Source organism: Rattus norvegicus, chromosome 17, assembly GCF_021556685.1.
Source record: "Rattus norvegicus strain SHRSP/BbbUtx chromosome 17, alternate assembly SHRSP_T2T, whole genome shotgun sequence".
NCBI classification, from domain to species: Eukaryota; Metazoa; Chordata; class Mammalia; order Rodentia; family Muridae; genus Rattus; species Rattus norvegicus.
This window is the reverse complement of record NC_141550.1, coordinates 64,506,576-64,529,629: the sequence shown is the minus strand read 5'-3', so window position 1 is coordinate 64,529,629 and position 23,054 is coordinate 64,506,576. Positions and strand designations below refer to the sequence as shown.

Here is a 23,054-nt window from a genome sequence, read left to right as displayed (position 1 = left end):
AGGATGCCTTCCCCTGTTCTGCAAAGGTGCCAGGCACAGGAGTGGTACACAGGCACGCACGCACGCAGGCAAAATGCTCACATACATAAAAGACGAAAGTGGTCAAAATTTTTTCAAAAGGGCTTTTGGGAAATTTACCGTGATTGCTACTGAACAAACAGGGCTCAGATGTCAATCATTTTAAAATTGAAAAGTGTGTTTGCTTCTAACTTGTTACAGTGCAGAGGTACCAGCCTCCCTTGGCCCCGTGGCTCCCACTTTCCACATTCTTCTATTTCCTGGATAATGTTTGGCTGTCTCCACATGAGGTCATGGAGAAACACAATTAACGTCACTGATTTAATTATGGAGCCTCTCATAGGACTTTTCAAGGCAAGAAGAGCTTCAAGGTTTTTACCTCCAAGGCCTCCCTCCTCTTCTGGGTGAGCGTCCCCAATCTATCCCACTGGTCGCAAATTTTCTGGCAACGATCATTGACGTTCACAGCATCGTGGTAGTCCAGTTCACTATGGAAAGCAAGAAATAAAGGTTAATTCTTCCAGATGGTGTGTGTGTGTGCGCGCGCACACGTGTGCGCGCGGGCACTTGTAGAGGTCAGAAGAGGACGATGGATCACCTGGAGCTGGGGTTATAGGCAGTTGTGAGCTGCCTGATGTGGATTCTGGGAACTGAACCTGTGTCCTCAGCAGGGTAGGTCATGAAGCACTCTTAGCCTCTGAGTCATCTCCCCTGGATCTGTGTTGGGGTTTTCAACATGGGTTCTGGGTGATTGAATGTATGTCCTCAACTGGCGGCCATCTCCCATTATCCAGTACTTGCCCCATGCCTTTCTCTTTTAAAGACCTGATAGAAAACCAGGAGGGAGGCTAGTGAGATGGCTCAACCACTGAGGGAACCTGCCACCAATTTGACGGCATGAATTCGATCCCTAATATTGTCTTCTGACCTCCACAGATGTGCTAATGTAATTACTCCTGACCCAGACAAGGAGGTCCCTGGGGCTCACTAGGCAGCCAGCATAGCTGAGTCATGCAAGCTCTTGCCCATCAGAAAATTATATATTTAAAAAAAATATGTGGAGGGTGACCTGCTGAAAACATCTGAGGGCGACTTCTGACCTCTGACCTCTGGCCTCTGCATCACCTCAGGAATTCCCGACCCCTAATCCCCCACATACACATACACAAAATACAAAGGTAATAGAAAACTGGTAGGGCATTTCAGGGTTTCTTGAATTGTCCCCACTGGAAATATTATCACTCAGAATAAATTATAAGCGTTAATACAAATCCTGTTAGTTAAAGGTTTTCAAAACAGCACTGTCTTCTTAATGCCCCTGGCTAGCTTTCTCTTCCTGTGTCCTCTGAGGCCTCCTGAGAGCATGATTTTTAAATGGAAACAACAAGGAGAGCCAACTATCTGACCCAGGTGGCTGGAACACTAAAATGAGTCATAGGGAAGGGGGTGTCCACTTGGCAGGGTTCTGTGTCCTTGGCTTCTCTAGAAGGACATGCAGCTTGCTGCCTACTGAGTGACTAGTCCAGGAGGGAGCTGTGACATTAGCCAGCACAGAAAGACTTCTAAAACTGGGCAGGCTGGAGCTCTTCCATTTAGGGACAATGACTCTTTGGACTATTGGATGCCTCTAGTGTGGTAGAAAGAACAAAACAAACAGAAAGTTTGGTTAAAACTTAACCTCATCTCAGGGGTAAATGCCTGGGTCCTCCTTAAAAGTGGCTGCCCTACCAGGCTAAGAGGAGAGCAGGAACTGTGGCGATCAGAAGACATTTGCAGGAGGCTTCTTTGAAAACAGCCTGAGAGGAGAGAACTTTCCAGAAGTGCCCTGCTCCCCTGAAAATCATGTCCTTGAGACTTCGGTTTTATTAATTTATTAATTTATAAATGTGTGGGTGCATGGCCCCTCTGCCATTTCCTTTTTCATATACTCGCCTGCGTTTGCTGACTTTACTGTTTCTTTTGCTGAGCAGAGAAAATGTATCTGATTGTTATCTGGCTGTTCTTCCAGAACATTCTGAAAGGGGCAGAAGCTCCCTGTCACCTCGTTAGAGCTTGTCCTGTCCTTAAGAGCAACCACCAGCTATCTACAAACATGGGCTTTTCATGTAACCAAAGTTGATTTAGATCTTTATACTTGGAGTACAAACTGAAAACCAAACCCAGTACCTGCCCTGAGATGCTATACTATGCTGATTTTAAAATGGCAAGAGAGTAGATCTTTAACGTGGAAACATTAAAGAGATAAGTCTTTTCCAGAAATTTCTGGATGTTTCCATCTGATATGTCCCTTGTGGCCTGGTGTGTGAATGCTTGGTCCCTGGCTAGTTGCATGAATTTGAAGAAAGTGGAGCACTGTGGCATAAGTAAGTCACAAAGGGTGGGCCTCAGGGGGTCAGACTCAACTCGGGCTCTACTCTGGGTATGTTGGCTGTGGTGGTTTTAATATACTTGGCCCATGAGAAGTGGCACTATTAGGGAGGGTGGCCTTGTTGGACTAGGTGTGGGTGGCCTCGTTGGAGGAAGTGTGTCAGTCACTGTGTAGGTGGACTCTGAGGTCTCCTAGTGTTCAGGCTATGCCCAGTGTGGGACAGAGCCTCCTCTGGGATGCCTGCAGGAGACAATCCCCTTCTGCTACCTGCAAATGAAGATGTAGAACCCTTGGCTCCTCCAGCACCAAGTCTACCTGCCCTCTGCCTTGCTTTCTGCCATGACGATAAATGCACTAAACCTTTGAAACTGGAAGCCCCAATTAAATGTTTACCCTTACACGAGTTGCCTTGGTCACGGTGTCTCTTCCCAGCAATGAAAGCCTAACAAAGACACTGCCTAGTCTTATGTCAGCTTGACACAACCTAGAGACAACTAAGAGGAGAGAACAACCTCATTTCAATCAACGGCTCCATAAGGCTGGCCTGTGGGCAAGCCTGGAGGGCTGTCCTGGAACTCACTCTGTACATCAAGCTAGCCTCGAGCTCAGAGACTCACCTGCCTCTGCCTCTAGAGTGAGGGGATTAAAGGTGTGTACCACTACTGCCCAACATTTCTTGATTAATAATTGATATGGGAGAGCACAGTCCATTGTAGGTGGTGATTCTGGGATACATAAAACAAAAACAAAACAAAACTGAGGGCTGAAGAGATGGCTTAGCCATTAAGAGCACTTGTCACTTTTACAAAGGACCTAAGCTCAAATCCCAGCACCCACATGGTGGTTTACAACCATTCCTAACTCCATCTTCTACTCTCCATAGTTACCAAGCATGTAAGTAGTATACATACATATATACATACATACATACATACATACATACATACACACACATACATACACACATACACACACAACACTCACACAAAACACTCACACATAAAAGAAAAGATCATCCTTAAAAAAAAGAAGAAGAAAAGAAGCAAACTGAGCAAGCCAGGAGGAGCAGAACAGTAGGCAGCACTCCTCCATGGCCTCTGCTTCAGTTCCTGGATCCAGGTTTCTCCCCTGCTTAGTTTCTGCTCTGACTCTCTTTCATGATGGCCTGTTATTTCAGGACATGTATCCGGGACACATAGCTGAAATAAACTGTTTCCTTGCCAAGTTGTGTTCATCCCAGCAGTAGAAACTCCAAGATCCTAGCTCTCTCTGATTCCTGGTCTTCTCTGTCCTGACTGACTGAAATCCTCATGAAACCGTGAACAAACATCAACTTGTCCCCTCGAGCTGTTTCTGTCCAGCATTCTGGCAACATAAATGAAAAAAGTAACTAAGAAGTGAGGGAGATAGCACCCCAGGTTAAAAAATGCTTGCTATATAAGCCTGACAACCCAACTTCAATCCCAGAACCCACGTAAAAAGCCAAATGGCACGTGCCTGAAATCCCAGAACTCAGAGCATGATGGGAGGCTGAGACAGGAGGTAAACCTAAAACCCTGGAGCACACAGGCAGCCTCAGGAACGGGACCCCTACCTGGGGAGAAAGGGAGGCGAGAACAGCTCCCGAGAGCCCCCTCTGATCTCACACACACAATGGTATACATATGAATGTCCTCCCATTTCCAGACTATGATTTTTTTTTTTTAAAAAATCATAGTCTCAGCATTCAGGACACAGAGGCAGGAGGATGTCTGTGAGTCTGAAACCAGCCTGGTCTACACAGAGTTCTAGGACAGCCAGGACTACACGGAGAGACCCTATCTCCAAAGTGATTGAATAAAGCTAGAACTGTCTGCTAACCCACAAAGGAAACACTGGGGCCGTCCTCTGAAAGTGTTCCTAGCCCCATTTTCCCTGATCCTTACACAACGGTTCTGTGTACACCTGCGTTTGGGAGTTAGGGCTTGGAGGACTATTTTTATGTACTTCTGAGAACTGCCTAAAAACTTGGACTTATTTTTAGGATGAGCAGGAAGGAAAAGAATGTTAGCAACAGTCAAATGAACACAACGTAGATCTCAGGCATGGGTACAGCAGCTTGGCAGGGTGGAGCAAACGGCACCAACGTTGCCTGGAACAACAGTCATAATAATATCCAATTGCTTAAAGCTTATGGGCGACACTTAAGACTGCTTCAAATCACTCGTGGGAACCATTACTGTACACTAAGTAATTTCAGTCCTTTGCAAGCCCTCATCCTATGGGTGAGTGGCTGTTAATTAGCAAAGAGCCAATATTCAAGAGGCATAAGACCGCGTGAGGCTGAAAAAAGATGAAGGGTTTTTATGGGCCAGCCTGAGAAACGGTGTTTTACAAAGCCCTACCTGTTAATTAAGGGGTTGGTGCTTCCTCAACAGTGAAGTACATTTTAATTACTTTATTTTTATTGTTAGGTGATAAGCAATGATATTTCTGCCAGATGTGGATCCAGAAAGCTAGGTCAGCAGTTAGGAGCTCTGGTCACTCCTACAGAGGAGCTGGGTTCATTTCCCAGAACCCAGGAACCCTCAGGAACCCCAGTTCCAGGAGATCTGAAACTCTTTTCTGCCCTCCACACGTGCTGTACACATCCCGGGAATCACAGGTACAAAGCAGAGGCAGAAAACATCTAAACGAAGATCAGCTCCAGGACACCTGTTCCCACAGAACAAAATGCAAAAAAAGAGGCAGCCTGCTCCTCCCCAAACGAGGTAGTAGTGACTTCTCTTTGCCTTCCTCTTTGCAGGAGACATGGGTGTTGCCTCCTGCTGCAGCCTGAGGCCTCAGCCCCCACACCGGTATCTCATTCCCTTAGAAGCAGAATGGTTTATGTGGGGTCAGGGGTACAGGATGAGAGAACCTGGCACCCAGCAAAGCTGAACCTGTTTTGACCTCTCTAGACACCAAAATCATCATCCCTAGGGGCTTCAGCCTGACCCTTGGAACTCAGCGGGGAAGAGTGTCTGTTCTCTGAGACCCTGCAGGGTGTCCACAACCCAACGTGGCCTTTGGCCAGGGTACCAGCACACACTTGAGCTCCTGAGCAATGGCTGCAATCTGTTCCACACGATCCTGGTGTGCCGCCAGGTCACTCTCAAAGGCCTCGTGCTTCCGAAGTAGGGCTCGAACTTCCGTCAGGGACGCAGACTCATAGTCCTTCTGCAGCAAGATCTGTTCTTTGCCTGCAAAGGAAACAGCCAGTCAACACTGTTAGGCCGAGACAGCAGGATTCAAGGTTCAAGGCCAGCCTGGGCAACTCTGAGATTTTGTCTCAAAATGAAAAGGAAAACAGAAGACTGAAGCTCAATGGTAGAGGGCTTGCCTAGGATGTACAAAGACAAGTATTGCCTAATAAATTGATCAATATGATCAATTAAATAAACATGAAGTCTCAAAGTCACACAGAAGCTACCCCACACCAGAATGTGCTCAGAGAACACTGGGATTTCAAGGGAGAACCAGCCTATAAGCAACACCCAATCCCTCTAGATGCTCACAGAGGAGGTGCCCAGAAAGAAAGGCAGGAGAGCTATGCATTTACACACTATATTCTGCATCATTCTGAGTCACAAGTGTCTACCTTCCCAGCATGACATCCAGTTCTGCTGGAAATCATTTCCACCCATGAGCCACATCGAATGGATGAATAAAACTCGTGTGTTAGCTGGGAATGGTGGTACACACCTATAATCCCAGCACCCAGGAGGCTAAGACAAGAGCACTGTGAATTCAAGTTGAGTATCGGTGACAGAGCAGGACTCAGTCACAAAAAATTGCTTGTCAGCAGGTTTCTCTTGCACTCTGGGACGAAATATGGCCTACATTTTGCTCATCCTGATTCTAAACATTAGACATTTCCCTCTTTGAACCCCTGCTAATTCTTCCATAAGTTTTTTGTAGGTTGATATCAAGGTTGATACATGATTGGACAGTAGAGAGTGGATCAGGACAAAGTTTTTATAAAGTGAAAGGGGAGGAAGAGGAAGAATCAAGGTGGAGACTGAGAAGGATGACCCAGATCTGGGTGGTCCTCAATTGTCCAGGTAGCTAGCTGGGATGCATTTCTGTAGGCAAATTTATTTTATGTAGGTGGGTAGTTTATATCCTTATCAATTGGTTATAAGTTTATTGTGTGGATGTGAGGATTGAGAATTTAACATACAAATCTGATTATTGGGTTACAGTTTGTTGAGTCTTGGTTTCACTGGGTTGTTGGGAGTCTGAGCAGAGTCCATGACAGGAAGCTGTGCCAGGCTATAGAATGCTTGGGGCTAGCATGGTGTGGGGCCATGCTAGCACAGCCCTTGGAACTTAGTGTGTGTGTGTGTGTGTGTGTGTGTGTGTGTGTGTGTGTGTGTGTCATGGTAACAGTCCGCCAAGTGGACAGTGTGTAAAAGCGGCTGACAGAGACACAGCTAGAGCGCACGGCTGCCTCAGATCCACACGGAGTGGAAATTCACGGGAACCATTTCTGCTGCTTTTTAATTTTATCGCAACATTTTTCTTTATCATTTGTTTGTTTGACGAGGGGTCTCTCATGCAGATTGGCCCTGAACTTAGTACTTAGGTAGGGATGACCTTGAACTTCTGATTCTTTCGCCTTTACACTCCTGGTGCTGAGATTATGGTGTATGAACCACCATGTCCAGTACATGCAGTACTGGGGATAGAAACCAGGGTTTTGCTGGTGTATGTTAAGCTTGCACCGCATCAACTAAGCCACATTCCCAGTCCTCTCTAAAAGTATTTCTTAAATCTAGATACTGCTGTGACTAGGTATCCAGATCTACATGTACTCTGGGGCTGATGGTTTTAATTCTAGGCTTTTTTTGGTTTTTTTTTTTTTTTGGTTCTTTTTTTTTTTTCGGAGCTGGGGATCGAACCCAGGGCCTTGCGCTTTCTAGGCAAGCGCTCTAACCACTGAGCTAAATCCCCAACCCTGATGGTTTTAATTCTATAAAGCAGGAAATGGAAAGCAAGTGTAGTAGGTCAGAGGATGGCAACATTGAAGCTAGGCTGTGTCAGATGGGAAACAGTTACAGTGTATCCATTCTTTTTTGTTTGTTTTTAAGGTTAATTTTTTTATTACATGTACAGGTGTTTGTGTGTGTGTGTAGAGGGGTGCATGTAAGCACAGGTGCCTGTGGATGCCAGAAAAGGGCACCAGATCCCCTAAAGCTGGACTTGCAAGGGTCATGAGCCTGATTTGGATGCTAGAAACAGAGCTCTGGTCCCCCAAAACAACGCCTGGCTGTTACGCTGGAACAAGACCTTATTTTATAGTTCTGTCTAGCTTTGAACTCAATAAGTAGCGTAGGCTCAGCTGGAAATATTGATGATCCTCCTGACTCAGTCTACTAAGTGCTGGAATTACAGGAATAGACACTAACCAACCCTAGAACAACTCGGATGAATTTTTTCACATTTGTTTATTTATATATACATATGGTGCGTGGGTGTGTGCATGTGTTGAGGGGCATGTGCATGCCACCTTGTGTCTATGGAGGATGAAGGACAATCTGCAGGAGTTGGTTCAAACTCAGGGTACAGGCTTGGCAGGGAGCATCTTTATACACAACCCAGATGCTGTAAAAGCTGAACTGGATTCTCACACCCTTACCGTAAGCCCATGTCTCATGGGTGGAGGCCTTCTGCCTGAACTTCTCAGCCAAGTGCTCCAAGCGCTCCAGTCTTCGAATCTCATTCAATAGCCATTCCTCATAGCCCTTCTCGGCCTGCTCCAACCTCTGCCAGGCACCAGCAATGTCCTGAGAAATGAAAGTCATTCGAGGGCACAGGTAAGACACGAGAGCTTCTAGGTTCCACTAATCCTCCAGCGTGTGTCTGACAGTGGTTGTCCTCTGGTTTCGGTCCCCCATTGCCTCTTCTGTACAACTAACCATCCCACCAGTTTGCTTTCCAAATGTCCAAATCCCCACAGCGGCCTATTACATTAGCACAGCTATTCTCATCAGCCTCGAAGACGTTTCCAGATGTCAAGCAGGTGGGAAGGGCAGCTGGTGACAGCAGGGAGGTGAGTACACAGGGAAGATCTAGCATTGTAAATTATAAAGAAATTTCAGCGAGGTCAAGATCATAGCTCTGCAAGGGGAGGGAGTGGCCTCTTGCAGAGCCTTTGATGAGAGCCTGTGGGGCACCATTCATGACACACCACACCAAGAACTGCACAATGGAAGGGAGTGGAGGATCAGTAACGAAGCCCTGCTGCCCTACCGGCAGCACATGCTGGTAATCCCAGCGGCTCAGGAGGCTGAGGCAGGAGGAATGTAAGTTTGAGTCCAGTCTGGGCAACTCAATGAATTCAAGGTCAGCCTGGAAACTTAGTAAGACCACTTCTCAAAAGAAAAAAATTAAAAAGGAGTGGGGAGGTAGCTGAGCGGTGGTAAGCTTGCCTGACATGTGCAAAGTCCTGGGGTCCAGCCCCCATTCTCTCAACCCACAAAAATGGAGTGATTACGGGGTCATTCGTGATTACATTTACTAACAGTCACGCTCAGGAAGCAAAGGCCTCCTCAACAGACCAAAGGGAGTGGTGACAGTGGGGACTGCAGCCACTCACCGACACCATCTTGCCCTCGGAGGGCATGAAGGCAGGCCGGTTGCTGATCCGAAGCTTGGTCTGCAGGGTGTTGAAGTTGATCTCCAGCTGGCACTTCTCCTGCACCTTTGGGGGCTTGTGCTTACGACGATAGTCCCGGAAGTCCTCCAGCTTCTTCTGCATGGCTTGCATGGTCTTCTCCGGTGTCCTGTTCTCCAGCCAGGGGATTGTGCGTCGAATCCATTCCAAGAGCTATTTCCAAACACGAAAGAAAGCATGGCTGAGGATTCTAGCAAACTGTTTCCAGTACAAGAGCAAAGGGGCCCGATAACTGGAACCAGTTCCCCTAAGGCTCCCAGATGACCGAGCATGGTTACTACTGTATTGACTTAAAGTGGGGATGGCAGCTCTGTGCATGGTGCAATGAATGATGGTGTCCACCCAGGGTCACAGTGACCACCCCAATGAAACCACGCCCAGGTTTAACTCAAACTTCAGGTCAGCACACGGAGTCGTGTTTGACAAAAATGTGACATTTACGAGAAACGCAGCAATCAGACATTAGCAGACAAATGCTGGATGGAGCCTCCAAATTCTAAAAGGGAAAACAAAATTAAAAAAAAAAAAGAAACAAAAGAAAAAAAAACAAGAAGAATAAGAAGAATGGAGTTGATGCATTCAGCAAGGAACTGGGTCGAATGTCAAATGTTTCATTGAAAAAAAAAAAGAAAAGCTTAGAGCTAATGAGTTTACTCACTAGAGAATTGTACTACAAAGCTTAGGGAGGACTCTGGGCCAGGGTAAACTTTATCGTTAGCGTTTTATGCAACTCCACAGGAAGCGAGTGAAATCCTAGTGAATTCCCCAAAAATCTAATGACTGCCCTTCTCCTGAGTCAGTATCCAGGCCTCAGAGATAACCTGCTAGACACCTAGCCACTTAATTTATTCTTTTAGTTTTTAATTTGTTTTAAAATTTTATTTTTATTTTATGTACATGGGCATTTTGCCTGAATGTATATCTGTGCACCACATGCATGAAGTGCCTTCAGAGGCCAGAAGAGGGTGCCAGGTCCTCCTGGAACCGGAGTTTTACATAGTTGTTAACCACCATGTGGGTGCTGGGACACAAACCCAGGTCCTGTGGGAAAGCAGCCAGACTCTCAGCTAAGCTATATCTTTCAGCCATCTCTCCAGCTCCCCTTTTATTTACTCTTATGTCTACTGATGCCTTGGGAAGCTGGGATGAAAACGAGTTTCAATGATGATGCCTCCACAATCAACATTGAACAGGAGTGTCCCTCAGAGGCTCATGTGTCTGAACACTTGTTCCCCAGCAGGTGGCGCTGTTTTGGGAAGTTATAGCTTGGCTCTGCTTCCTGTTCTCTCTCTGCTTCTAGACTGTAGATTCCATGTGACAAATGACAAACTTACATCAGGAATCTGTTGCCATTCCTCCTTTACCATAATGGGCCATATCCCCTTGGAACTGTGAGTTAGAATAAACCATGTCTCCCGCAAGTTGCTGTTGTAAGGTCGTTTTATCACAGCAATGAGAGTGAAACTAAGTTTAGGACAAGTAAGGAAATTCCTGACAATTAGCCATCTTTCTGTGCCAAACAGACTTCCCTCTTGAAGTCTAAGACTCCTTAATACCAACGAATGAGATGTTTTGCACAGCAGTGGTAACAATTACAGAAGGAAGAAAGAGTGGTAGGGGATCGAACACTAAATTTCCCCATATCAGCAGCATGAAGGTATACATTTAGTTTACTCTGATTGAATTGCCATCAAGTACGTATCTGGGATGATTTACTTCACCTCTGCTGATCATGTTCATAGCACAGAGCAACTGTGGTTACATCAAGTTAACGCAAAAATTATTTAGTATTGCATTTATTCTTCTTATTAACCTTTTAAACACTTTTTAAAAATTTAGTTTAAGCTATCTGGTCTTGACTATGGGTCTGTACTGAGTTCCATCTCAGAGGACACAGCACTTGGGTCCCTCAGCCTGGGCTTGTGTTAGAAAAATAACACAGGGTTAGTGACAAGGATGCCCTGGTACTCCTCTGTGCTGTGATAAGGCCAAACAACAAAATGAACTGTAAATGCATTGCTCAAATCAAGGGTCTGGGTGAAAAGTTATAAAAACTCATCCCCAAGGCTCAAAGGGTTTGGAAGGTGAGCTGTCATCCCAGATCCCACTCTGGGCCTGTGCATGTACACACATGCACACATGTGTGTGTGAACACATGTACATACACAGCACACCTCCACCTCCCAAAATTCCTTTCACAGTGCTGAACAGGGCCCTTGACAGAAAGAGCACCCTACACGATGTCAGTAGCCCACAAGCTACGAGTGACGGGATTCTGACCTTGCAGGGGCAGAGAGAAGACTAGATCCCCTCCCTACCACATCAACACAAGTAGCTTTGGAGTCTTTGCAAAGGTCACGGTGGGGGCGGGGACACTGGCACCAGGCCCCAGGCATGTGGCTACAGGAGAAGTAGCCTCTGAGACCAGAGGTTTCAGTGACCAGTCTTTTCTGCTCTCGCTCTCTGTGAGGTGAAAAGTGGGAAAAGTAAACGTGGACGGTGGGTCTGTTTGCAGTCTCCGCCTCACCCCTGGCTGCAGGCGGACGGACAGAGCTGCCCCCATTTCCTTTACCTCACTCGCTAGCCTCTCATATTCTTCCATCAGCCTCTCATTCTCTTGATTCACAGCAAGAACCTTACATATCCTGTTAGCTGCCGTCTCGGCCTGCAAAACACAATAGGTAAACAGAATGGCTGGGAGACAAGGGTATGCAGGCAAACACACGTAAAGCCAGACGTGGCAGGGCAGGATGGAGGAGAGGGTGTGTTGAAGACGGTGCAGTCTGGGTCAGGGTGGGGTAAGATAGAGGGGATGAGTCAGTTCACACCTTTTTTAGTTTTCACACAGACTTACACGGCAGGCTGAATATACTGTAGGGAATAATGGGGAGATATCATTAGTCTAAAGTACAAGCTTTATAAAACATCGAGCAAGTTAGTAACAGAAATATGTGGGTCGAGGAAACCAAGATCTCAGGTCTCTGACTGTCCAGCTAAATGCTCCTGAATAGACAGACCCTGCAGCTATGGGGTGGAATGACCCTGGCCTTCAGAAATCCAAGCTGAAAAGGTTGGGTCCTGAATGAATCCATGTTATTGACCTTGAATCCACAGAAGAACTTTCTAGATGGGATACTGGAGATGAGCTTGCCTTAAGATGCTGTTTCATTGTTTACTCTACGAGAGGAATCACTGAAGCAATAAATATTCCTCTGTCATTACCTTGAAGGGAACTTGGGTCATGTGCCTCTTAACACATTCCTGCAATACACCAAGAAGAGGTACGTGCCTGCTCTCAACCAGAGGTGTCCAACTCCTGGCCCAGGTGCCACGTGTAACCAGGATAGCAATGAATATATCCCAACACCAAGTAGAAAAGTATTTGAATTCTTTGGGGCTTTTTGGAGGGAGGTGTTTGTTTTGTTTTGTTTTATTGTTTTTTGTTTTTTTAGGTTTTTGTTTGTTTGTTTGTTTGTTTGTTTTTAAAGATAGGTTTTCTCTATAAATCCTTGGCTGTCCTGGAATTTGCCCTATAGACCTTGAATTCCCAAAATCTGCCTGCTTCTGTAGCCCAAGTACTGGGATTAAAGTTGTACACCACCTCCACCAAACCAATTCTTTGTTTTCAGACTCTCACTATGTAGTCCTGGCTGGCCTGGAACTTATATGTAGATCAGGCTGGCCTCAATTTTACTGAAATCTGCCTGCCTCTGCCTCCAAAGATATGAGATGAAAAGAGTGCACCTCCATGCCTGGCTTTATTTGTTGTTTTTATATTTTATTTTGTGCGTGTATGCGTGTGTGTGTATGTGTGTGTATGCGTGTGTGTGTGTGTGTGTGTGTGTGTGTGTGTGTGAGACTTGATTACACAGCTCGTGTTTTGATGTCAGGCCGAGTAAATACATGCATGCTTCTGTAACCTCTGGCTACAGATTGGACACCCCTGTGCAGCCCAAGACAATCCAAAATGTGACCCACAGAAGCCACTGGACACTTTTCCCAAAGTCTGTCCTCTAAAGCCATAGTTCTCCTGACCACAATGATCCCAATTACCATCATCTCTCGGTGGTAGCCTTTACAAAGACGGCAAAATAGGGCCATTTTGTCTGTCAGTCCATAAGGGTCCCCCACATACAGGGGTGAACAGCAGTGACAGATGATTCTGCAGAAGGTAGATGACTGCTCTCTCCTAGTTTCTCTCAGTCTGTTCAGAGGCAGGTAAATGCTTCTGAGGTTGTAACCCTTTTGTTCCGTTGACTAAAAATACAGTTAGTCTGGAATGTTGGAGCAAACCACTGAATAAAGGTCATTTTTAGGCAACTGAGAACAAGAAACATGGCGGAGGCATTGTGTCTCCTAGTTGCCTGCCCTTCACTGCTCAATGCATGCAGCACGCTTTTCAAGGCACTCTGCTCCCCAGAATGTGCTGTGTTTCTAACAGTTTTCTAATAAAATTGAAGAAACATCTTGGGAGGGGAAAAATAGAGAAAAACACGTTGGTTATTGTCTAAAGGTTTTGGGGTTTTTTTCTGGGGGCGGGTGGTTGTTTTTTTTTAAAAAATCATTTGCAGTTGGGGACTTGCTGTGTTAGGTCGTTATGAAACACTGATATTCCGAGGTCAGATGTGAAGCACACAGACACACGCCCAGAAATACACACGCGCACACAGAAGAGCAGCGCGGTTCGCTGCGTGCACAGGGGAGGAGTACCTGCTCCGCTCCCGCGAAAGCATGGTAGAAGCAGGAAACGTAAGTCATGATGGCTCTTTCATCGGGTTTGGGAGTGTTGACAATGTCTGAGGGGGGAAAAATAACACGGGACACGGACACACACAGGCGAAGAGGAGAAACCACGGTGAACGGAGGGAGGAACTAATCAGCTTATACCGACCACTTTGCTTCACGTTTCATGGGCCCATGACCCTGAACCTCAGGGCAGCTGGACAGCACTGACACGACCCCAGGATAGCTATTTTAGGATTACTTTTTACCCATTTACTCAGTATATGAATGCGTGTGTGTTTGTGCACGCACATATATGTGCCACACACGCACACACATTCTATGGAATGCATGTGGACGTCAGAGGACAATTCCTGAGAGTCAGTTCTCTCCTTCCACCAGGTGGAGCCAAGGGATCAAACTCAGGTCATCAAGCTCGTTGGTAAGCCCGAGCCTTTATCCTGATGCCTTTATCCTGATGCTCAGCCATCTCACCAGTCTTAGGATCTGAATGGTCCAACTGAGGGCCTGTGCCCCGCCTCCTTCAACGGGCTTTTAAAAGTGTATATAGCATGTTAACATGGAGATTCGGATAGCATGTATCAGGATCATACATTCTTGTTAGCCTTGTTTGTGACTCTCACAACTTTGTCTCTGAGGAAGATAGGTTCTGTGGAAAGATGGTTAGACACAGCCTGGATTGTCCTCCTACTTCCCAGCCCCAACCCCACATTCATGGACTCTCTCTGTGCTGGAAACCACCCAGGGAGAGTGGTGAAACTCGCTGTGTGGGGTAAGGGTTGTCCTTAACACCTTCAAAACATACTTACCTTCCCACCAAGAGTAACAAAACATCTACAGAAGGGGGTTGTATATATGACTCTGCTTGTTGCTGCCACTGTAGTTAGCTACTACAAGACCAAACAGAAGAGAAAAGGACCGTGGTGGCCACACATGCTTCCCTCCTATGATATCAGGTTTGGTAAGACCTGTCCAGGAACTTGGTTGGGTCAGTGAACGAGGGGGCCCAAAATGATTCATGTCAGTGAAAACTTGTAAGCCTACCGAACCTTTAGAAAACAACATGAACACCATGTGAGCAGAAAGTTTCAAAGAAAACTAGACTAAAAAACAACAACACAACGACAACCAAGAACTGCCTCCTCAGAACCTCTTGAGGAGGTGGGGCAGGAAAGGAGGTGTGAACGACAGAAAAATCGAGACTTCTGTTCCACATCCTCCCCTCTGGGCACCAGAAAAGGCAAGACAGTGAGTAAGAAGCCACGTGAGTTACTGCAGCTCTTTCGTCTGCAGCTCTGCCCATGTGTAGTAAATCTGTGGGAAGAAACGAGGCTCGAGTGCTTAGATGCTCCAACAGTGAGCAGGATTCTGATCACAGCTTCCCGTGAGAGGTCTTGAAGGGAGCCTGTCCCACCACGCAGCTGCTCTCTGAGTCTGGCTCAAATCAAAGTTGTGCTTACAAAGTCTCTGTTCTGAGTGCTTGTGAGAACTGCCAAAGGAAAGGAAAGGAAAGGAAAGGAAAGGAAAGGAAAGGAAAGGAAAGGAAAGGAAAGGAAAGGAAAGGAAAGGAAAGGAAAGGAAAGGAAAGGAAGGTAGAGCTGGTGGAGAGAAGCCTTAGTTACAAGTCAAGCACACGAGGCTCCTAGACTCTAGTACATTCACAGACTTTCTATCACCTGGAGGGCTGAGGTCAACAAGATCCCTCTACAAGTCTAGGAGAAGCCCACAGACTTAATCTCAGAGCTCATCTCCAAACAACTTCAAGGTGGATACAGTTCCCATCACCTGTTGAAAGTATGATAGATAGGAAGGGAAGAATGTTTCCAGTTTCCATTGCAAGGGAAGGTCGTGGCTAAGGAGATCAGTTAGCCTCAGGATAGCCCACACCTGGATTTGGAAACCAACACAAATACCACGGGGTATGAGGGTGACAATAGCAGGTGGGATACAAGGATTTACCAAGGGTCATCACTAAGCTGATACAGGAAAGCTGCCAAGACAGGGAGGCTGAGGACAGACACAAAACCATCTACAGTAATGCAGTGGTTATGTCCCAGTATGCACTGCATCCAAGACCATCACGATCTCAACAGTTATGAGATTCCTACACAAGACTCTTCTACAACCATGGCTAACATGGTGTATAAGCACTGTGGGTCTTTAAAAGGGAAGAGGAGGAGAGGGAATAGACGGGCAGAGTGCCAAGTGCCTGTGATTCCAGTGCTTGGGAGGTGGGGGAAGGGGTTTCCCCTGGTTCTGGGACAGCCTGGGTTATGTAGTGGATTTAAGGTCAGTCTGGAAAGTGTAGAAAAGACCTTGCTCAGAGAACTGGAAGGAAGAGAGAGGGAAGTCAGGGAGATGGGGGGGGGGGATAGAACAGGAGGGGAAGGAGAAGAGAGGAAAGGGAAAAGGAGGAGGAAATGACAGAGCTAAAGCATGCCTTCAGCCAGAAGGGCAAGGTCAAGGGTAACTGCATACTCAGCCCAGGACCCAGAGACTAAGGGAAAACCTAAGAATGATGGAGAACATGAGTAGGGCCAGGGCAGCCATGGTAGTAATCCTGCAGACAACCATGATTACATTTGAAAGCTCCCCCGGCCTTCCACTTGGGCCAGGCATTAATGAACAGAGACATGAGTCTATTAATCCACACTGGATATTAATTTGGGAGTTCTGTGCAGTTCACTACCACATGGAAAGGTCTGTGGAGATACTCCATGAACCCATGCGCAGTTTGGAGAGGGCAGAGTTTGGAGAGGAAAGGGGCATTTCTATGTTCCTTTTTGGCTTTCTCCCTCTAGAGAGCTTGGGAGAAAGCACGAAGAGAGCTTCTGGTGGTGTTTGAGTAAGAGCATTACACGGGGTTTGGATTAGCAAATGGTCAGTGTTGCTAACTGAAAAATTGCTGCTGTGGGCTGAATGGCTGATACTAACATTTCCTAAAGCTGTGACTGGACCTTATGCAGAAGAGTCTTCCCAGAAAGGAACCAGAAGGTGAGATCACCATAAAGCAAACAGATCTCTTAGCCTAGCAGGACACAAGGAGATTCCAAGAGAAGACAGAGACTGAACTGGATCAATGCTGCCACAGGGTGAGGATTACCCTAAAAAAAAAAAAAAAAAAAGGGAAGGATCTTCTCCCAGCAGCCTTTGGCTTGACCAACACACTGAGGCCATTCTTAGAGCTCTGAAGAGAAAGGTCCTGGTTGTTTAGCCCACAGAGAATTGATTGATGACTAATTAGAATTCACATTAGAGAATGAGGATACTAACAGCAACAAGGTAAAAAGGGAAGATAAATCCACAGGCAGGAAAGTACAAATGTTCTATGTTTTAAATTTAATTCTACAGCTTTTAGCAGGAAAGACTTCTTTTCTGTTAAAGTGGTAATTTCACAAAGAGACTTATTTGCTAAACTTACTTCTACATAGAGAAGAAAAAAGCTTGATGTTAGCAGAAGCAAAACAGAACACAGAAAGTCTGCTTTAGAAAAACAGTAATCCGTCAGAGCCTGGTGATACAGACATACAGTCTGCATTACTGGAGAGGCCGAAACAGTAAGAGCAAAAGTTCAAAACCTGGCTAGACGATGGAGTGAGTTCAAGGACAGCCTGGTTAACCAACTTGAGACCCCGACTTGAAAATAGAAAGCAATAGAGGGCTGGGGACAGATGGTAGAGTGAACAGATGTGCAAGGCCCTGGATTCAATCTCCAGTGCTATGGTGCTATCTATGTGACGTGTGTAAATATACACATATTTATACACATGGGCTATTAATACATATTTGTACACACACACAATCACACACACACTCACACACACATACATACACACACACTCACACACACATACATACACACACACTCACACACACATACATACACACACACTCACACACACACAATCTCACACACACACACACACACACACACACACACACACACAATTACACACTGCTGTCTAGACCTCAATCCGCATACCAAAGCACTCCGCTTCTTAGCTAAGGCTGAGATTTTTATCTTTTCCTCTTTCTACAGTGCTGCTGGCCCAATCTTTAGTGAGATCATTATGAGCAAGATAAGCACAAAACTCTAATACTGTGTTGAGCAACAGAACCTTGTCAGAATCCTAAGTACTTCAGATGTAACCTGCCCATGGTTTTACAGCGTCCCCATCCACCGCCATGGCTTTTACGGTCCATGGGTTTTTATCCTGTAACTCGGTAGGCATGCTTTTCACCTCACCTTCAGCATCCAACATTTTAGGGATATCCAAGTGCTTCTCTGCTATTTCCATGGCCAGGTTAATGTTTCCTATGGGGTCATCCTGTGTGGAGAACAACACAGCCGGTTTTCGTCAGGATACCAAAGCAAAAACAAGGCGTACCCCCGCCCTTCCGGAAGGACACGTTCCCACTCACACAGGACTAGAGCTATACAACGTTCCTTCTTATGAGACATGGAGAGAAACATTAGACTTCACAGAGATGCAGGACCCATGCAGCTGCACTTCACGGGACATAAGCAAAAGATTTAAGAGGGCAAATGCTGGATTAGGAGGTGAGTAGACGGATATTTTGTCATTGGTGAAGAAAGGACACCCCGATATATATGTATATGTATGTCTGTATGTTAGGGCTTAGTTTTTAGGTGGAAAGAAAACTTCACCATTCTAAATCACAAAAGCCATTTTCCGGATGTGGAAGGTGAGGCTCAAGATGTTTACTCTGATCGTATTGGAGTGTTTGTTTGTTTGTTTGACTGACACATCTCAAAAGCCCTACCTTGAACCCTCCCGCTTCTACTTGGCAAGCGCCAAGACTGCAGGTGTGTACTACCACACCTAGCACGATATTGGTGCAGAATATAAGCAGTCACGGGGTGGGAGGACAAAAGTCAGGTGATATTGGGCGTCATGCTTAGCTTGCTAGAGACGTTACAGGGTGGTCATGAAAAACAGAAATGATGCTCCAATTAGGACAAAGGTGACAGTATTAAAATCTCAAGTAACTTCACAACGGTCTTTTTTTTTTTTTTTACAGGAAATTATGTTTTCCGCCCCGTGAGATTCGCTAAACACAGAGAACGATGTTAGCTAGACGTGTGTAACTGAAACTCTGAAAACCTAAAGGCAGCATAAACTGTTCTAATCTGTTAAAGCGATGAACTCTGATGGATCTGAAACAGATGGAGGTAAGAGACAAAAATGAAAGACGTTGTTAGTTCAGAGACAACTTTGGTGCAATGTCCTTCCACCATGGGTCTAGGGATCGAACTCGGGTTGGCAGACTTGGCCACAAGCTCCTGTACCTGCTGATCCATCTCATCTGGCCCGTTTGAGCATCTTAGAAACTGCGGTGCTCCGCAGTATATACAGTCTCCCTACTACAGGGGGATGACTGAAAGTCTCGACTTCAAAAAAAAAATTCTAGATGTGCCCAAAGAGAACCCCAGTGTCGTTTCATTTACCTCATAAAACATACAATTATATCAGGCAAAAAAAATATTGCTTTAATAAGGCATAGAGCCATTTGCTTAATCTCATTAATCAAATCTTACTTGCCTGACTGCTGTGATGTGCTTATGAAGATTATGAGTTGGGTAAAAACAATTTTTTTTTTCAAAAAATATATGAGAAAGATTCGGGTGCCTAAAATGGGGTGGTAATTCTGAGGCTTTGTGACAACTTGGTTTTTTAGGTGGCCATTTAAAGAGATGAAATGTAGCAATTCAGTACCTCCTGGTACAGGCGGGAAGTCGTGTGACCCTGGGCACGCCCTGGCTCTCCCACTTTCTAGGTCTACAAAGCTAGGATAATAAGAACCAAAGCCAAGTGTAATGGTTCATGCTTATAATCCCAGGACCCAAGAGGCTGAGGCAGGAGAATTGCCATGAGTTTAAGGCTAGCCTGGACTATACAGCCAGACCTTGTGTCAAACAAACAAACAAAATCTAAAGCATTGACTTTAGTGTGAAACTCCAACGAATATGCATGCATTATTTTACACACATGCTTACATATAATGAGAATATATGTATATGCACATTTACTTATAATAGATTCTGATCTAACAGAATATAAAATACTTGTCATTATATTACCAATTTTCTACCCACTGCACATGCCAAATTTTATAAGTTTATTCACTTTCAAAATAAAAGCTGATCACTCTTAACTTGATAGCGTAGCAATCTGTTTAGAACAAGTTCTCCATTTTACAAATTCAATAAATATTCATGGAGGAAATATACACTTGTTTTAATATTTCAAGGCAACTCAGAGGACAGGACAATATAGGCACCGAGGAGCCTGAAAAGCTCTGCTTCCCACTATGGTACCTCCTCCTTCATCTTTGGGGAACAAACCCACCTTCACAAGCTCTGAATCGGTGAAGACACACTGGGGGAGTGCGGATGGGGTGCGGAGTGCTACCTCGAGGGGAGCCAGAGGTCACGTGCCCCACAACCGTACATGCCACACAGGAGGGCAGCATGCAACAGAGCCGACTTCCAAATCAAGACACAGCACACGTGAATGGCCAGCTCAGCAAACCAGCACCCAGGAGGAAATCTCTGGCCTAAGGCAAGCATGTCCGAGTTTGCCATACTCTCAGTTTCAAATCTTCCTGGGTCATTTTATTCTGAAGCATGGCAATTTCAGAGGAGGGTCTGGTTTCTCTTTGTCCTACAACCTACATTCTAAAACAACCTTCTTGTTTTCCTTAGGAGACTGCCCTCAAATTCACTACTCTCCTGACTCACCCTCCCAAATGACGGGCATCACACCCGGGTCTCTCAAACTACCTCCCCTCCTTCTCCCTCCCTCCCTCTCTCCCCAGATTTGTTTATTTAATGTATGTGAGTACACTGTCTCTGTCTTTAGACACACCAGAAGAGGCCATCAGATCCCATCACAGGTGGTTGTGAGCCACCATGTGATTGCTGGGAACTGAACTCATGACCTCTGGAACAGCAGTCAGCTCTTAACTGCTGAGCCACCTCTCCAGACCTAAAACTACTTTTAAAAATGGGATTGGGAGAGGAGCACTCCTGCAATCATCATATATAAGATGCTGAGGCAAGATGATCGGGAGATCAAAGCTGGCCTCAACTACAAGAGACCCTGTTGCTACACTACCACCCATCCCCAACCTCATCCCAAGACCTAGTACACTGAATTGTTTTCTACGGTTAATTTCTCCACCCCAGCCCCCCAGAAAATCCCCAAAGCTTCTTTTGTAAGATAAATAAGTGGTTTCCTCCATCAACAATGACATAGTTGTGATGAGCCTTTGTGTGAGAAAAGAGTTAATCAATTCTCATCAGGTAGAGGAGAATCTTCCAGAAAGGTGAAGGGAGTTTAAGGGCTAAGGATATGGCTCAGCAGTAAACTCTTCATTAGCAAACATAATCTCCTGATGCCACATTAAAAGGGGTGGGGGTGGGGCAACTGAACCTTTCTTATTCCCCCAAGCCCTAGCTAGATACTGCCCATCTTTGTAATCCTGGCAAGCAAAACCGTTAACATATGTGAAGCCTTTGTGCAGCCCACATCCGTGCAGGCCAGTGCTGTGGGCTCATTCTCAGGGTGACATGCCGGGTGTGATGGGTGGAGCACACTGAAAGTCACCCCCAAACAAATGACCTTGTTAAGCTTTGAGTAGTCGATGAGGTCAGGCCGGTGTCTGTGGATGAGGGCACAGAGTCCAAGGCCATCTTTCCAGCTTCGCAACACAGAGGAGAAGAATGTGGGTTAATGAAGAGACCCCAGGGTCCCCTGGGTGAGACACTCTCTGTTCCCATCTGATGTCCGGCACCCAAGGGACCTTCCCCTCCCCAGTGAGTAACCACAATGGCCCTTGGATGGTCTAGCCTTGCACTTTCCCATACACACTTCCATTCTCTGCCCCCTTCTTTTCTGCTTTGAGCGGGTGACTCAGCCTTGCCAGAGTCTCTAACCCTGTTCACTGTGTGCTGGCACAGACAGCGATGGGAAAGAAGACAAGCCTACCATCTCCTAATCCTGGGGTTTCCTACTCACTCTTTACCCAGTCTCTATTCTGGTCCTTACCTGATACTGGCCAGTAACCCCTCCCCTAAGAATACTGACCCCAGGTGTATCTGGGAGATACTCCCTCTGAGAGTTCTTAGAGTACTTATAGTCTCCACAAGTTCCCAGCTACTCTGTCTTTCCTCAGGAGGATTGCCTTTATTGATTTATTTATTATTATTTTGGGGGAGGGTCCTTCAGCATGGCTCAGGATGGCCTCTGAACCCTCCAGCCTCAGCTTTCTAAATGCTGGGCTGCAGACTGGGGGTTACCATTCTGGGTTTACTTTTAATTTTTAGAAGGCCAGGGTCATGGGGCAGACTTGGATGTCAGCTGGGGCATAGACAACACTACTACTGAGTCCTTGGATGCTCAGCTCTGAGTGTGCTGCAGGGCCAATGAGTGGGGAATGGGAGGTGTTTCCCAAAACATTGGAAATGGCCCTGACGGAAACATCACTCTGAAAGGCATGGGTCCACCAAGAGAAGAGGCCAGTGTTGGCCAACAGGGGAACTTGACTTTCACCCTGGCTGGCTGTCTCAGCCTTCCCTGGCTTCTTTGGGACTGGGAATTCTTCCTTTCTCCTCTGCTGCTTGCAAGGCCTAGCTTGGTGCTAACATCCTGGAGATATTCTAACATAATTTTAAATAAAATTTTTTGAAAATACTTCTTTGAGAGTTTTATATAAGCATATAGTACATTTTAATCATATCGACAATTGTTGACTCCCCTCCCTTTTCTCCTCCTCCGCTCTGTCTCTGTCTGTCTCTGCCTCTCTCTCAATAGTCAAGTCTAGTTTGTGTTATCCATATATTCACGAGTGTAGGGCCATCCATTGGTTGACATACTGAGGGTCATACCCTTAAAGAAAATCGACCCTCCCTCTCCAACAGCCATTAACCTAATAATGGACTAGCCAGAAGTACCTCTCTCCTGATCTGCAGCTGTGCTGTGTCTTTGTCCTTCCTTTCTCTCACTTTCCACAGACCCACAGAAACTCACCATCCAAAGGATGAAACTTGACCAAGCCTCTGCTCACAGACGACAGTGCTAGCAAACCCCTAGGAGCTAAACCTGCACTAGGGCGACACTCTGCTCTCAAAACAAGCCTGGGTTTTGTTTGTCCCGTTCCCTGCCATTTTTAAAATGTGACTTTCCTATTTGTCTTCAATTAAAC

The 23,054-nt window shown here is 45.9% G+C and overlaps 1 protein-coding gene across 1 annotated transcript in view; it reads right to left on the bottom strand.

Annotated features, from left to right (window-relative positions):
* Actn2 (actinin alpha 2) overlaps window positions 1-23,054 on the bottom strand; it is a 67,103-nt gene that overhangs the window by 11,644 nt on the left and 32,405 nt on the right. Inside the window, 8 exon segments of the mRNA NM_001170325.1 lie at window positions 398-506; window positions 5,457-5,607; window positions 8,046-8,193; window positions 9,006-9,236; window positions 11,656-11,748; window positions 13,794-13,879; window positions 18,073-18,154; window positions 21,473-21,551. Of these exon segments, the coding sequence (NP_001163796.1) occupies window positions 398-506; window positions 5,457-5,607; window positions 8,046-8,193; window positions 9,006-9,236; window positions 11,656-11,748; window positions 13,794-13,879; window positions 18,073-18,154; window positions 21,473-21,551 (979 nt within the window).